This window comes from Vespula vulgaris, chromosome 15 (genome assembly GCF_905475345.1).
Source record: "Vespula vulgaris chromosome 15, iyVesVulg1.1, whole genome shotgun sequence".
Classification (NCBI taxonomy): domain Eukaryota; kingdom Metazoa; phylum Arthropoda; class Insecta; order Hymenoptera; family Vespidae; genus Vespula; species Vespula vulgaris.
This window is the reverse complement of record NC_066600.1, coordinates 3,898,727-3,914,161: the sequence shown is the minus strand read 5'-3', so window position 1 is coordinate 3,914,161 and position 15,435 is coordinate 3,898,727. Positions and strand designations below refer to the sequence as shown.

The following is a 15,435-nucleotide window of genomic DNA, read 5'->3' as shown; positions in this document are numbered from 1 at the left end:
TATACTTTTTTTAACTTGTTCACGGTACGAAAGCTCACCCTCTCTCTAGTTTCTTTTATTTCTTGGTTGTCGTTTTCACTTGGCACGGTTCTTCCTTTTCTTCTTCTTTCATTCACCGGACGTCCTATTCGTTCGTTGCTATTCCTCTTGTCTTACACCTTCTCTTTTCTGTTACCTCGTTTCCTTTTCTGTCCTCTGTTACCTTCGTTGTTTTGTCCGCTAGAAACAAATAAGAAGATGGGATGTATAAAGGGACAAGGATTAACACGGGGAAGCGTTAAATTAAATTTATGCCTTTGCAATTCTCTGTAATATCCTTTGCTTGTACCAGAGACTCGTATTGTATTTTTTTTGTTTCTAACAATTGCGTAACTTGAGACTTTCTTTCATTTTTGTTAACGTTGAAAATCTGGAATTATTTATTTAAATTTACTTGATAGAGAGACGTACTTACGTTTGAAAAGTATTAGAATATATAGGAAGGATTAATGTTTAGAATTTTTCACAGATAGATAAATCATCATTAATAAAAATAATAAAAATGCGTTTGAGGACTTTGATAAGCACGTTGATACTATAATAAAAAAATAAAATAAAAATACATTTCTCTATAATCGTACTTCAAAGTTGCGATTTGAATCTGGTGATAGTAACAATAAATTATTAACATGTGGTAATATAACTCTTTTATAAAACTGCGATCCAGTTCGCTCGAATTTTAACGCAAACTCAATTATATTTTTAATTCACAAAGCGTTGAAAAATTGTAAAGGACATGAGATAAAAATTACGTTTTTGTTTCGGTTATATTTTGGGTAGATATGCTTTTATAACAATCCAGTTCAAACGATTCAGAGAATATTATCCTCGAGTGAAGAAATTATTTTAATGTACTTACAAGATGGATTTCGGTACAAAGTGAAAAGAAAGTTGTTAGATACTTTTCATAGTTTCTTTGTAGTTAAACAGGATTATATATCACAATATATTTATCAGGCAAATTTATCTTCTTTGATAAAGTTAAAGTTTATTTCTATTTGAACCTAGTAAAGTACATTCTTAAAATTTTTAACAATTCCAACTAATTTTTCATCTTTTCTCTTCACTAATAACAAACAAATTGACATTGATGTTAGAGATTAATTTGCACACGTTTTATATTGTTTTACTAGATGTCTTTAACACATCACATCGTTTCTTTCATGATCGGATGCAAGAAAATAGAAAGAAATGAGTTACTTAAATATGATAAGAAAGAATAATAATAATTTTTAATACGGTACTAAAGTTATACGAACGAATATAATAATTTGAATATTTCAAAAGAATTGTACAAATACAAAGAGTTATAAGAATTAACAGAGCTAAAATATTCAAAAGAATTTAAAGAATCAAGTTAACATATGCATTCATATTTTACATTACAATATCAGATAATTTTCGAGACTATATTTTAAAATTCCTACATACACAGGGACTAAAAGCGACATATTATTTTAATTCATCGCTTGACGAATTCGTGAAAGGAAACCTCTACGTTTGACTGCGAACAATTAGAAAGACAGAATAGTTTAATAATACCGTTACAAATGAATTCATTTCTTGTTCGCACAGTCACAATTTCAATTTATTGCACACAGTGTTTAATAATACCGTAACAAATGAATTCATTCCTTTTGTATAGAATGACTATTCTCTCGTCGATTAAAGTGCAAGACATTTTGGCTCATGAGTAAGCTTGTATCTTTCGATCTATGAAGTCAGAAAGGAAATATTCTTTTTTAATTCGTTGAAAATTTCATTTTCGGTAGCCGCAACGATGCCACTTGAATTAGTTAAAGAACGTATTGGAAAACTTGTCGAGGAGTAAAACGAAGTGACTTGGTTAAAACGCTCCTTTGGGTTTACAAAGCTATATTAGACGTTTCTACATCGTGAAACTCCTGTGGTAGGTACTGCCTAATAAACTTGCGCTCTCTTGAGAATTTCCATGCATTTGGGAACCATTGAGCGATTTTAAATGAATAATAAATATCGATACGACTTTTAACTTAAGATAAACCACTCTGTAAAGTCGACCATCTAAAAATACGTAGGTATCTCGAATCGATCGTAAACGAAATAGACATTTTTGTCAATAAACTTGTAATCTCTAAATATACTTTCTTTAAGTTTTATGTTTGTGTGCGTCTATGTGTGTATGTACATATGTCTGTGTGAACCAAATATTAAGAACGAAGAAAATGATACAAGTAACTAACTTCGAGAATAATACATTATTTATGAAAAATTCTATATTTACGAATTGGTTTAAGAATGAACCATTGGTTCGTACAAAAGAAATAACAAATCGTATATGTATATTGAATTATTTGTCAGTAATAAAAAGTAAAGAATGATGGATTTATGCAATTTCGACAGGGAATAGACATAAAAGAAAACAATATAATGTGGTAGTAGGTCGAAAGAGCATACGAAGTCACTGGGTAGGAGTAGTGGGGTGAGACGAGGTTCTACGAAACGCAGTTTATATTCAAAGTTCAACAATAAAGCTTTTCTTAAGAATATACTATGTTGTATGTAGAGTGAATGGAACGACAGTCCATAGTCACTAATAAAAATATAGTTATTCGACTTGAAGGTTGATTCGAAATTTAAGATCTTGGCATAAGTTACAAAGACCTTCTCAAAAATACATGGATTTCTCGTATGTTAAACGAAATACCAAGTTATTTGCCATGAGACTTTTTTTTATTCAAGAAATTTAAGACCGTCGAAGCTTTAAAAGGAATGGATACCGATACAATTATACCGAAGGAATTCAATTTCTTCGAATCTCATTTATCGATGCTTTGATCGTCTCGCGATCCGATTCTTCCTCGTTTCGACGGAAACGAAGCTACAAATCGTACGTTTCAACGAATTAGTTTGCTTACCCGACGTTTCTCGTTTTAATAGAAGAAAGAGCAATAAGGATTCCTTTCGTCTGGAATTCTTTGGTCGAATTACTCGTACGATTCTTTGAGTACACGGATTTTAATCGAACAAAAAAAAAAAACAGAACGAAAGAAAACAAACATACAAGCGTACGTACTTATGTACGTAAGTACGTATACTTTCCATGTATACATGTTTAACGGTAAGTTACTTCCTTTCCAGTCCTCCCCCTAAATGTAATTAAAATTTTCACTTTACCTCGGTAGAAAACGTAAAATGGTTCCATTGGCTTTTATAAATTTACATTTCCTCGTACAATCTACTCGAGTCCTACTCATAACGCAAGTAATTTTCTCCTCTGTCATCTGCGAATGTAATTATCCTCAAATTGCACCGCGGTTCGCATTTATGAGACGCACGAAGTTGTGTAACTATTGGAGAAGCGTCGACACTTGAACATCGTTAAACTCGGGACAAACGGTTTTCATATAATCCTACCGACTTTGGATAATTTCTACGACTTGCATGCACGAAAGAGGTGGGTATACGTGTAACGACAACGACGAGACCAGAAAACTTTTTTCACTTATCGTTATTACCCCGGTAATATCGTACGGTGCCGTGTCCTAAAATAAAACGAGTTTCGATCGCGATAGCGACAGTAAAAATTTGGAGAAACGAACAGGACTTTTTTCGTCGAAGCGATTTCTCATTTAGTATACAATCAAATTCAATTCGTATATGGTGTCACGCGATGCACTTCGAAAATATTAAAACAATGACAAGTTTCTTTCGAATTTCTCTATATATATATATCTCTTCTATATATATATATATATATATATATATATATATATATATATATATATATGTCATCGATACGACAAGATCTCATCCATCGTTCAATTTATCTTACCATCTTTCTCATCTTTCCGAAATGACACAACCACTCGCATTAATCAACGGAATAAAACGCCAAGGCGAAATAAAATACAGACCTATAAATCTTTTTCTTTCTTTCTTCTGCATTTTCCATCTTATTTCGTGCGATTAATGGTAAAGTTGAAGGAAAGAATCCAAGTACAGAGAGAAAGAGAGGAAGAGAGAGAGAGAAAGAGAGAGCGAGTTGCTCTATGCGAAGCTCTAGGCTATGGAAGCTCACGAGTTTATAAGTGAAACGTTGAAATTTCACACTCGTCGGGACTCTCGCTCGGTTTTCGCGCTAAAATTACTGGCTCGTTTGGCGTCCGTGTTATGTCACGCTAACGAAACGCTATCCTCGCGGGGATGATGTACCTGAGGGATGTGAACGAAACGGTATCGAGTTGCGTGACTTCCACCCTCGATGAAAAATATCGCTCGGCTTCATTAGGAAGTTTTTATCGAGAAAGCGATTCTTTAAACGCCCACATCCCTTCTGCCACCATTCTTTGTAGGCCCTTCTTTTATAAAAGAATTTCAGGAAGAAATTAAAGTAATTTCTTAGAAAGAAAAGAGGGAGTGTAAGAATTTAAATTTAAATGAAATACATTCTAATGGATAGAACAGACAATAAATTCACTTGGATTCATTTATTTTCGATATCTTATCTTTTTACAAAAAGAAAAGAGTATCGAAGATTAAGGATGATGCGATTATGACGTCGCGATTTGATCGATTATCACATTCTAATTTCACTTTGTCTTTTTTCAGGACGACAGGAGAAAAGGTTGGATATACTCGGACCCTCGACCTTGGAACATCATCGAATTGCTCGGGATGTATCGTTGGTGGATAACTACAATGACGGTGAGTGATCGAACGATCGAATCTCCAAAAATCGCTATCGAAAGCTTCAGGATATCTCTCGGGTATCGTTCGAACGAAAAAGCTCTATCTATTCCTCTTTCTCTCTCTCTCTCTCTCTCTCTCTCTCTTTCTCTCTCACAAATACACATTCTCACACACACTCGATGTCAGCAAATCAGATTCGCGCGGTTGCGCGTCACGCTTACTGCCGGTAGGTTTTGTTTCGACCGTTGTTATCGTTGTTGTTAAAAGCTGAAATAAATAACCAGGCCATGAGAGGATGAGGGAGAATGTTTCCGCGGGTAACGTTAATAACACTCGTGTATCTAAAGTCAGTTTGGAAGAGTCGTGAAACGGACCATTTCGTGTCGAGCTTTTCCTCGCCTCCGTTTATTCGTTTTATGTTCGAACCCGTGCATTTCTTTGCAATTTTTTGTTATCTTCTCCGCGATGACCGCCGTAGCTTTTTATTTATTTAAATCCTGAAATATGCATGCTACCGCAAAATTTAAAAATAGCAATGTTTAATGGGGTAAATGCGGAAACGATTTAATTTCCCCTCATTAAGTTTTATTACAAGAATTATGATAATTCTATTTTCCTATTATTTTCGCTTCAATATTTATTTAATTACGAGTGTGATATATTTTTCTCGAAAGTTTTAATAAAAATGATTTATTATATAGTTATCGATGGGAATCCGAGTGTAATGTTTTCTTTTTAATAATATTCTTTTCCTTACAATTTCTATAAAAATTATGCATTAAACGAATGATAAAAGTTCAAATATAGAATTTTTCATATCAGAGTTTCATGATCTAAAAATATGTATCTATAAACGTGGAACACACATACACACACCAACGCCGTTTGTTTTATCGTGCGATCATCAAAACTCTCATCGATTTGTTAGCATCCATTAGACTATACGAACGATGGACGAGACCACGCGCACTCACAGCTATTTGGATTACGACTTTTTAGACCTTTCGCACTCCTATAACTTGAAGTTTAACGATCAGATTTACGATGACATTTACGAGGTCAGTGCACGAAGCGCCTGCGGAGACCGCTTTAATCGCATTTCGTCCATAATCTGCCTGCTGATTCGTTACGGTAGATACTCATAATTAAGTTATACTTAATCGCACTTAATGTCAAGAAAATGAAATTAAATTGAATTTTTAGAATTTTTCTCTTTCTCTCTTTCCCTTTTTCCCTCTCTCTTTCTCTCTTTCCAGACGTCGATCCGATTAAATTCACCTATATTAACGGCACAGATCCATCAATTTTCATAAAAAAGAAGAAAAAACCTTGGAAGAAAATTTATATAGATTACGTATGAAAAAAAAAGAAAGAGAAAGATGATTTCCACACTTCTTCCTCTCGTTTTCCTTTTTCTAATTTGTCGCAATTTCGAGTTGGTTTTTACGCTTCATGAAATCTATAGTAGTGAAGACTTTGCTTGCAAACGTACGGAAGGAGATGGAAAGGGATCGAGAGGGAGAAAGAGGAAGAGAGAAAAGAGAAAGAGAGAGAAAGAGAGAGAGACAGAAAGAGAGAGAGAGAGAAAGAGAGAGAGAGTTTCGGCTTGCAATGATTCTCTAAGTGGCCCTTCTCCTTCTCCAACCCTTCTCCTTCCTCTTCCTTCTTCTCCTCTTCCTTTCCTTCCCTTTCCTTTCCCTTCGGCCCCTTTATTTGCCCGCTTCGTCGATCAATAACGGCCGCCTCCGTGATTCCAAAGCTCTTCGATGCTGGTGGAAATGGCAAAGCACCACCTTTAAGGCGCTACTACTAGCCACGATTGCGTTCCGACGTACCGAAGTTGTCGCGTGATTCATTCGTTACGACACAATACGAGCTACCCCTCTTTCCCCTATGACACTTTCTTCCTCCCTTTAGTTCTCTTCCAAAGACCGACATTTCGCGGGATAGCAAGCTTTCTTGTTCCTTCCTTATCTACTTTTATTCCTCTCCTTCCCACCCACCCTCGATCCAAACCTCGACCTTCCCGCGTCACGTTAGTTCTTACTTCCCCTACTTCCTTGATACTTACACGAGAGGATTTCTTTTTTTTTCTTCTTCTTCTTCTTTTTTCTTTTTTCTTTTCTTCTTCTTCTTCGAAGAAGAAGAAGACGCCGTTTCTTTCCTCTACTTTTATAGATACCCGGTTCTCCCCCGTTCGCGAGTTAATCAGTACCATTGGTCGTCGGAAAAATCCTATGATAGCAGAGCCTTCTCTTAGAAAAGAAGGGAAAAATTTCGTTCGTATATTCGTCCCCTAAAGCCAATGCTTTTTCTTTTTTTTTTCTCGACGCTTGTCGATGTCTTTATGATAATACCAGTTATCGAGGATATGCGTGATCTCCTTTCGACTTGACGTTCTTTTTCGATGAAGTAGTCGTTGGTTGAATCGTTTTAATCTAGTATATCGAACGATATTCGATTGTAAGCCAAGTAAACGATTTTTCTACGAAGAAAAATTACCGATTCTATTTATTCGAAATTGTATTTCTTATATTTATGTTTGGTTCTTTCTTCCTTTTCTTTTCTTTTCTTTTTTTTTGAAAACGAATGAAAATTTTTTATTTTCGAACGCATTTAACACGTCTTGCGTTATTGCAAGCAATCGAGCGGGAGTAACGAAGTAGTTAATTAAACTTTGTCAGGGATGAATGGACGATGAATAATATAATGTTTACGGTTCGTTTGCGACCTAATCACCCGGATCAGCCATGTTAACGGTGCGTCGCGGCAACGCAGTTTACGTTTAGATAAGACAAGAGTGACGCTGTTATTTCGTGGGATTCGCTATATCCGTCGTGAAGTTATCAGAATCGTAACTGTGCGTTTCAGGTAATACGCTTAGATAGTAATCCGTTTGAATAAACTCTAGATCAACGTGAAATAAGAGAATGGTTCATGATCGAAACGAAATATTTTTGAAAAAGGAAATTTGATTATTAATCGTCGCTTAAGAAAAGGATTAATTAAGATACTACATAGTATAACAAAATATCGCATCGGTAATATAGTTGTATCAGTGGATTACGATCTTTTCCAAAAAAAAAAATCATGCTTGGATCTTAATACAGTAGACAGGATCGCAACGAAATTGCACGCACGTTCTCATGAATATTAATGAAAATTTTATAACGATATATCGAGCTAGTGTCGAATAAAATAGTTATCTTTATAATGGCAAAGAATATCGATGAATAATTTTTTTGTTTACGATCGTTCGTTCATAATTCAATGAAATGAGGTAGAAATAAAGAAGGAAAAGCAATCTAGATACATCGAAAGTTATAAAATAGATATCTTTATCGAAGTATCTGGGAAAACCGTTTCGGTAACTTGTGTTTAACGGGTTCCTATCGAGCTCGTAGCCATTGGACGTAAATTGGTGAAGCGGTGAAAGTCACGGACATGTGCACGTAACGCGTTTCGAAGTGCCATTGACTGTAGAGAAGTGTAGCCAGCTAGTGAATATGTGTAAGTATGTATGTACGTAGATATGTGTACTACTTCGATAGAAACAAGGAAAGCTAGAGGAAGGGACGGAGGGTGGTCTGACAGGGTGAAGGTAGGAGGAGAGAGGAGGAAGGGTAGTCTTCTCGGTTATCGTAGGTACTCGAATTTCGACAGGGTCTTGTTTCATGAATACGGCCGAACAATGCACTGGGAAATTCGTGGGAACGATTGGTAGGATAGACGAACGGGCGGTGAATAGTTAGTAAACGCTAAGTAACTAGTACTGTATCGGTGTGCCAAGTACATGCGTGTCGCATTCGAGAAGACCATTTCTAACTCATCCTCTTCTACAAAGTTCATCGGGTTTCAAGTCTTCTCTTTATAAACCTATGTATCTATATTGCTTCACGCTCGATATCGCTTTCAAATTCAAACGATGAAGCTTGCTTATTTGCAAGGTGCCTAAAACGATTTGTGATTTTTTTGTTTATATATCATTAAGAGACTCGCAAAATCATCATTCTCTTAATCCTTCCTCTCTATTTCTCTCTCTCTCTCTCTCTTTGTTTCTCTGTTTCTTTTCTTTTTTCTCGTTTTAATTTTCATTTCTCTTTTTCTTTTTTTCTTTTTTTTTTTCATTAATCAGATGATCGTAGCGATGAGAATAGACATTATCCAACGACACGTTCCAAGTCTTCTTGGTATTACAATGTGGTTTTTACTTCCCCTTTCGAATATTTCGCTTGCAAATCGCTACCAGACGGAGAAAATTGAATTAGTCGCCAGCGCGTAAGTACTTATAATTACAACCGATCTTCCTGTGTTCTTCATGCTACGTTCTTATTTTCTATCTTCCTTTCTCCCTTCCCCAGTTCTCGATTTTTCCTTTCCAGACCGCTTCCCTTCAAGTTTTCTTCGTACGTTGCCGTGCGGTAATGGTGCTCATTTCTTCTTTTTTTTTTTCTTTTTTTGCACCACCTTAATTTCGCACCAAAGTTTCAAACTTTCGTCGAAGACGGAACCGTCGATCGCCAAGGATTCTTTTTCTTCTTTCACTTCTTCTTCTTCTTCTTCTTCTTCTTCTTCTTCTTCCAGTTCTTCTACTTCTACTTTTGCTCCTCCTCTGCTTCTTTTCTTAATTTCTTCGTGAGCGTCGTTTTCTTTTAGAAATCACCAACGTTCACGATGGTATGCAAAATTCTTTTTTATTCTTTTTTTTCTCCGCTTTCCATTTCTCTTTTTTCTTTTTTATTCATTCGTCGATCATGCTTTTCTCCCTTCTTCATTCAACTTTTTTATTTTTATTTTAACGAAAAACCGTCCGTCAAATCGTTGGCCGAAGAATTCAAGCGGGATGAGTAGAATCCTGGGGAAAAAAGGAGAAAAAGAAAAAATGAAGAAGAAAAGAAACGAGAAGAAATTTCACGAGTTTAATAAATTTCTGTGCATTCCGTGATATATACAATACTTATATTCAGATAATGTAACTTCTTAGCTACTTAACTTTTAAAAATTCTATTGTGATTTCTAAGAAAGAGAGTGCACGCGTCCGAATCAGGAGCTCGAAGGCACGTCGGAAGAAACGCTTTGCTGGCTCTCGGATAATCTCGTGGTACGGATTATTGAGCACGTTCGTGCAACTTCTTTTCCGTTTACCGCGGCTAAACCAATAAACTTTAACTTCGTTTGAGATAAACCCTTACGGATTTTATTCATTTACGATGGCTTTGTAAGTAAGGCATCGAATGCCACAATAAATATATATATATATATATATATATATATATATATATGTATGTATGTATGTGTGTGTATGTGTATGCCTTACGTTGTTCTCGTTAAATCGAGATCCTTTTTAGTGACCATCCAATATATTTTTCAACGTAGGAAATACTAATATCGTTCTGGCGAAGGATAAAAAATGAAAGAGATAGAGAGAGAGAGAGAGAGAAAGGAAATGAATGGAACGAGCACGTTCAGTTCGTAGTTTCTAACTGACATAAAAGCCACGATGTCAAATGGTTACCCGCATTGAAACGAGTTCCGTTATCCATTTGCGAACAAAATCGGTGAAATCCCGATGGAGCTTTGAGCAAACATCAAACATATTCCTTTCTCTCTTCCTCTTCATCTCTCTCTCTCTCTCTCTCTCTCTCTCTCTCTCCCTCTCTCTTCATCCCCTCTTCCTCTCTTTTTTCATCTGTCTATCTCCACATTTCATCGGGTCATCGAAAGTTTGGCATTTTTTATCAGAAGAATATTTGACCGCAGGCGGCAGAGATACACGAACGACACCACGTGCGGTCTTGAACGTTTCCGGTACGAGCCAAGCTTTCTCTACAGTCGATGGAAAACTTCTTTCGACAGTTAGGTGAAATGCTATAGTGAAACTATCTCGAATGTTATCTCGCACGCTCGTACGATCGAAATGGCAGGTGAAAACGAGCCGTTTAACCATTGAAGCGTTAACTTCTTGTACGCTTCAACGCAGTTTCACGAATCTCCTTTCATTCAGTTCGATATATTAACGCGTTTTACAATTCTCTAGAGTGTTCGAGTATATTCTTACTTTTCGAGAAAGTCGAAAATCTATTCGAGTTTTACCCCAAAATTCCTAAGAATTTGTAATATTTTCTCTTTCTGTTTCTCTCTCTCTCTCTCTCTCTTTATATCTCTCTCGAGTAAGAGAGAGACAGGGAGAAAAAGGAGAGAGAGAGAGAGAGAGAAAGAGAGAGTTTAATATAACCGTTCTTAACGAACGAAGCGCAGATATTTACAGTTTCACAAAACTTTTAAATAGCGTCACTCCTTTCTTCTTTAAGCTTCTTGACTTAATGAAATACTCTCTGGAAGCGTCCTTGTCTTGCATAAAGAAAAAATATAAACGGCCACGATGTTGTTCCCTTTAGCGAATCCATTATAATGTAATTAAGATTCGAATAGTTTAATTAATATCGGTATAATCGCTCGACGTTATATTATCTTAGTTTTGATTTATTTTGATATGATCGTCGAAGAAAATTAAACGTTGTTTTATATAATGATAAGAAGTGGAAATAATGAAGAATTTTAGATAAGGGTTTAAAATCGATTACTATATCAATTAGAGGAAAAACCAAATGATGATAATAATATGCACAATGGTTTAAATATGATTAATTCGAATTGAACGTGATAGTGAATTGTACTGTTTCATTCGTTTTGAATTTTTTAAAGAGGACCTAGAATACGCGTTTGTTCGCTAAAAGACAAAACTTGTTAAGAGTCATTGAAATAAATTTCATAATGTATTTTTTTTACATTAATGCAATTCAATGTGTTTCTTTATATTAATGCAGTTTTATTTTTATTATAGTAACAAAAATTTAAGTTCATATAATATAAGTAATAGAACAGATAAATTAACGAGAAGTTCATATAGTCAGTTTTGAAAACTTAAATTTATTAATCTCTTTTATAACTGACTTCTAAACTAGTTAAAATATAAATATAAATATATATTTCAATTTAATGCAGTTGGTTACCTCGCGTATCTTACATATTTATATTGTAATTGCGAAACGTGACATGAGTATAAATGATAGAAATTTCTTTGTCATATTTTCGTATTATATTTAATCTTTTACTAATGTAAATATTGATTTGTTTATAAAAATATACGAAAGATATCAATGAAATCTTTTATTACCAAAAATACTTCAATTTCTATTCGTATCACTTCCCTGCTCATACTTTGTTCGTACTACTTGTTTTGTTCGTACGTCTGCTCATGTTTTATTCCAACTGCGTGTTAGCTCAGTATTTTCTTTTTTTTTTCGTATTTCCTTTCGAAGTGTAGAAAAATCCATCGTCATCCATTCTTCTGTATATATATACAAAATGTATATATATAAAAAAAAAGAAAAATCCTAAGACTTCCATTATTATATCCTCGTTGCATGTAACGAAGAAATATTCGTCGTCTTCTATTAGAATGCCAGAAGACGTAATAAATATTTTTAAATTTCCATTACTATGTCTTTCTGCTTTACTGTACAAATAAATCCGTAGATTCTTATTATAGTGTTATTCTGAAGTAGACTGAAGAAAAATTCAGCACCCTTTATAGATTTTTCCACAGTATACCGAAGGAGACACTTTCATGAAGGGCAATGAATTTTTGAGCATAACCATTGTCAGGTAGAAACAACGAGACCAACGTTGGAAGCCGAACGTATGCGATGTAATATTCTTTCTGAATATTAGCAAACAACGACAATATCATCATCGTACGATGTTAAACGTAGAGTTTATCTCTGAATAAAATTATGCATAACAATCTTACAAGAGTTTAACTATACTAACTACTCTCCTCGAAAACTTCAAAGAAGTCATATCTGTTAAGTCAGCACTATTAAGAACAATCGCTTTACAAGAGTCAGTATAGCAGAATAGCAAAGTCCTTCTAGAAGAGATATCTCGATGCGAACATGGTAGCATCATAGGTATATACCTTAGATCTATAGGTAAAGAAAATGGTAGCATTTGTATTACATGAACTCGAATTTGTATTCATCAAGAAACGACTATCGCGTTCATGCTTAAGCGATGACGTAGAATTAAAGCTTTGGGTATATCGTTGCGCTATACTCGTTATCCGAAATACTGAGAATACTGGAATCACGTTAGTGACACGTTATACGTAAGCAGACCCGTGAGCAACAACACGCGGCTTCGCTTTAATCAAAGCTTGTTAATCAGTTTGATAACGACTTTCGAGCGACGTGCTTATGAATTCCGACGGGCTCCAACGGTCTATCTCTCATTATCATTAATGCATTGTGCGTAGATAGAACCGAGCGCACGGAAAATTAATTATTCATCCAGGATTCTCCAGGATGTTTATTTAATATAACGCAGACAGGTGCATAAAATTCGTGGCCAGTTCGTTCTGTTTACTGGTTGACAGGTTTGAAAGAGGATGAGAAGGAAGGATCATATCTATAACGTTCGATTTTGATGAACACGATTTGAGCTTCATTTATTTTCCCTATGAGCTATCATAGACGAATTTATTTCGTTATACTTGAGAGCAGGTTATTTGTTACGAGTAAATTTAACTTTCGTACGTAAATACGTATATATGTATATGATTTCACTGTAATTTATATTAAAAGAGAGCCGGAGATCTTGCATTTGGAAATTTCAATTTCAAACGGCTTTCGGTTGATTAATTACGACTGCGCTATAATCCGATGTGATCACGATGCTGGTGCGCGTTATCTTCGAAATCTTTATGAGTCATATGTAATACCACATGTATATCATCTGTCGTTCGTATCGCGACATATAAATACTTACCCTTTGGATTCAATTAATTAATTAAAATATAAGAATTTAATTGAAGTGATCGTAGAAACGTCGGTAATATCGATAATTAAATGGATATATCTTCAAAAGACATATTGCTTCTAACGTCGATACGAGAATTAAATTCAAATGTCTTATTAAAAATGTATGTACATAGACATACTATTTATCGATACTTGAATTTATTTTTTTACTTCGTTCTATTAAGTTCTATTAAGAAATGAAACATTTCAAGAAATGTTTTCCTTTCCTTTCCAATAATACTCATTTTTCGATCGGTCGTTTCTCAAAAAGGAACTCGTAATGACATGATACCGATACAATCTCGAGAATAGAACATGCGAACGTAGAAATGGCAATTAACGAGCTGAACTGTTTATATAATAAAGCACGGAGGACTTAATTAACGTTACTCCCTACTCGTGCTACTGGTCGTTCTCTTAAAAAGATATAAAAGTAACCAAAGCTTTTCACAAAGCTCGTTGCCCCTGTTCTTCTCCCAAGTCTTCCTCCCTCTCTTACCGTCAGCCATCTTATCCGACGAGTTTCTTTTCTTACTTCCAGGTTCTTTCCTTTCTCTCCCTATTCCTCAGCTTTTTCTTCACGCCTATAAATAATTCAAGATGCTTGATGCGTAATAAAGACATTAGAGAATCTAAAAGTCCCTAAGGATGCTTCGTGGTTCAACTTTTCGAAACTCATTATGCTTTACGGCACATAATGATTCGAAAGTATCTTCCACGACACAAAATCTTGAATCTTCGATATAACGATAACGAATAATTCTCATCGTCTCTCTCTTTTTTTTTCGATAAAAAAAGATATAGAAATAAACGAGAAAGGAGGAAGAAACGTTTCTTTGATTACGAAGTAATTTCGATGTTTTTTTCTCTTCTTTTTTAGATCCAAGATTTCCAAGGTTCGCGGAGGAAATACAAAATGTGACCGTCAGCGTGGGACGCGATGCACTCTTGGCATGCATCGTGGATAATCTTCAAACTTATAAAGTAAGTCTCATGTTTCTTATCTTCTCTTGTATACAACTTATATACAAGTTAACTATTTCAATATAATATAAATTAAAAAAATATATATAGGTATATACATACATACATTATATTATACATATATATACGTATATATTATATATGTGTATATATGTATATGTATGTATAAATAAATTAAAATTGGTATCTAAGATTTAGCAAGAAGGAATATTCTAGATATTTGTATGACTAAGATAGAGTAATTATCGAATTATCCTTAATCATAGTTGCGATAGGGGGAGACAAGTGAGAAAGGGACGCTCGAGAACAATGGGAGATATTAATGAAAATATTTCCATGGCCACGGTTCGCGGACTGCGAATTGGATGCCGTTATTTCCTTCATCTCCGACAAGGCGTTTGCATAATTGCTTCATTTTCCTACAGTTAATTGAGATCTGACAACAATAGAATAAATTGATAGCATTCATCACATAGAGAATCTAAGAAAAGATTTACGAGTTAAATTAAAATATATATATATTTCTTTTTTTTAATGAATGAATTGGTATTCGTTTAGTTGAAAAGTCACGTCTTTCTGACGTGATAGAAAAACTCGTTTTACATTAATTCGTAACATTAATTTCTTATTGCGTCATTACTTTAATATATATATATATATTTCTTTTTTTTTTTTCAATGAATGAATTTGTATTCGTTTAATCGAGAAGTCACGTCTTTCTGGCATGATAGAAAAAATCGTTTTATTCGTAACATTAATTTCTTATCGCGTCATTACTTTACTACCAATCGAGGAAAGCCGGCTGATCCGATTGGACGGTCGAACGATTTTGCAAATCGTTTGCCGGACGAGAACGCTTCGGAAATGCGATCTCCGAATC

General features: G+C 34.8%; 1 protein-coding gene across 2 annotated transcripts in view; it reads left to right on the top strand.

Moving 5' to 3' along the window:
- Window positions 1–15,435, top strand: part of LOC127069423 (lachesin) — a 133,674-nt gene that overhangs the window by 96,871 nt on the left and 21,368 nt on the right. For both annotated transcript variants that reach the window (XM_051006443.1, XM_051006444.1), the window contains exons 2-3: window positions 4,630–4,725; window positions 14,452–14,555. In XM_051006443.1, coding sequence (XP_050862400.1) covers window positions 4,630–4,725; window positions 14,452–14,555 — 200 coding nt within the window. The remainder of the gene's footprint in view (window positions 1–4,629; window positions 4,726–14,451; window positions 14,556–15,435) is intronic.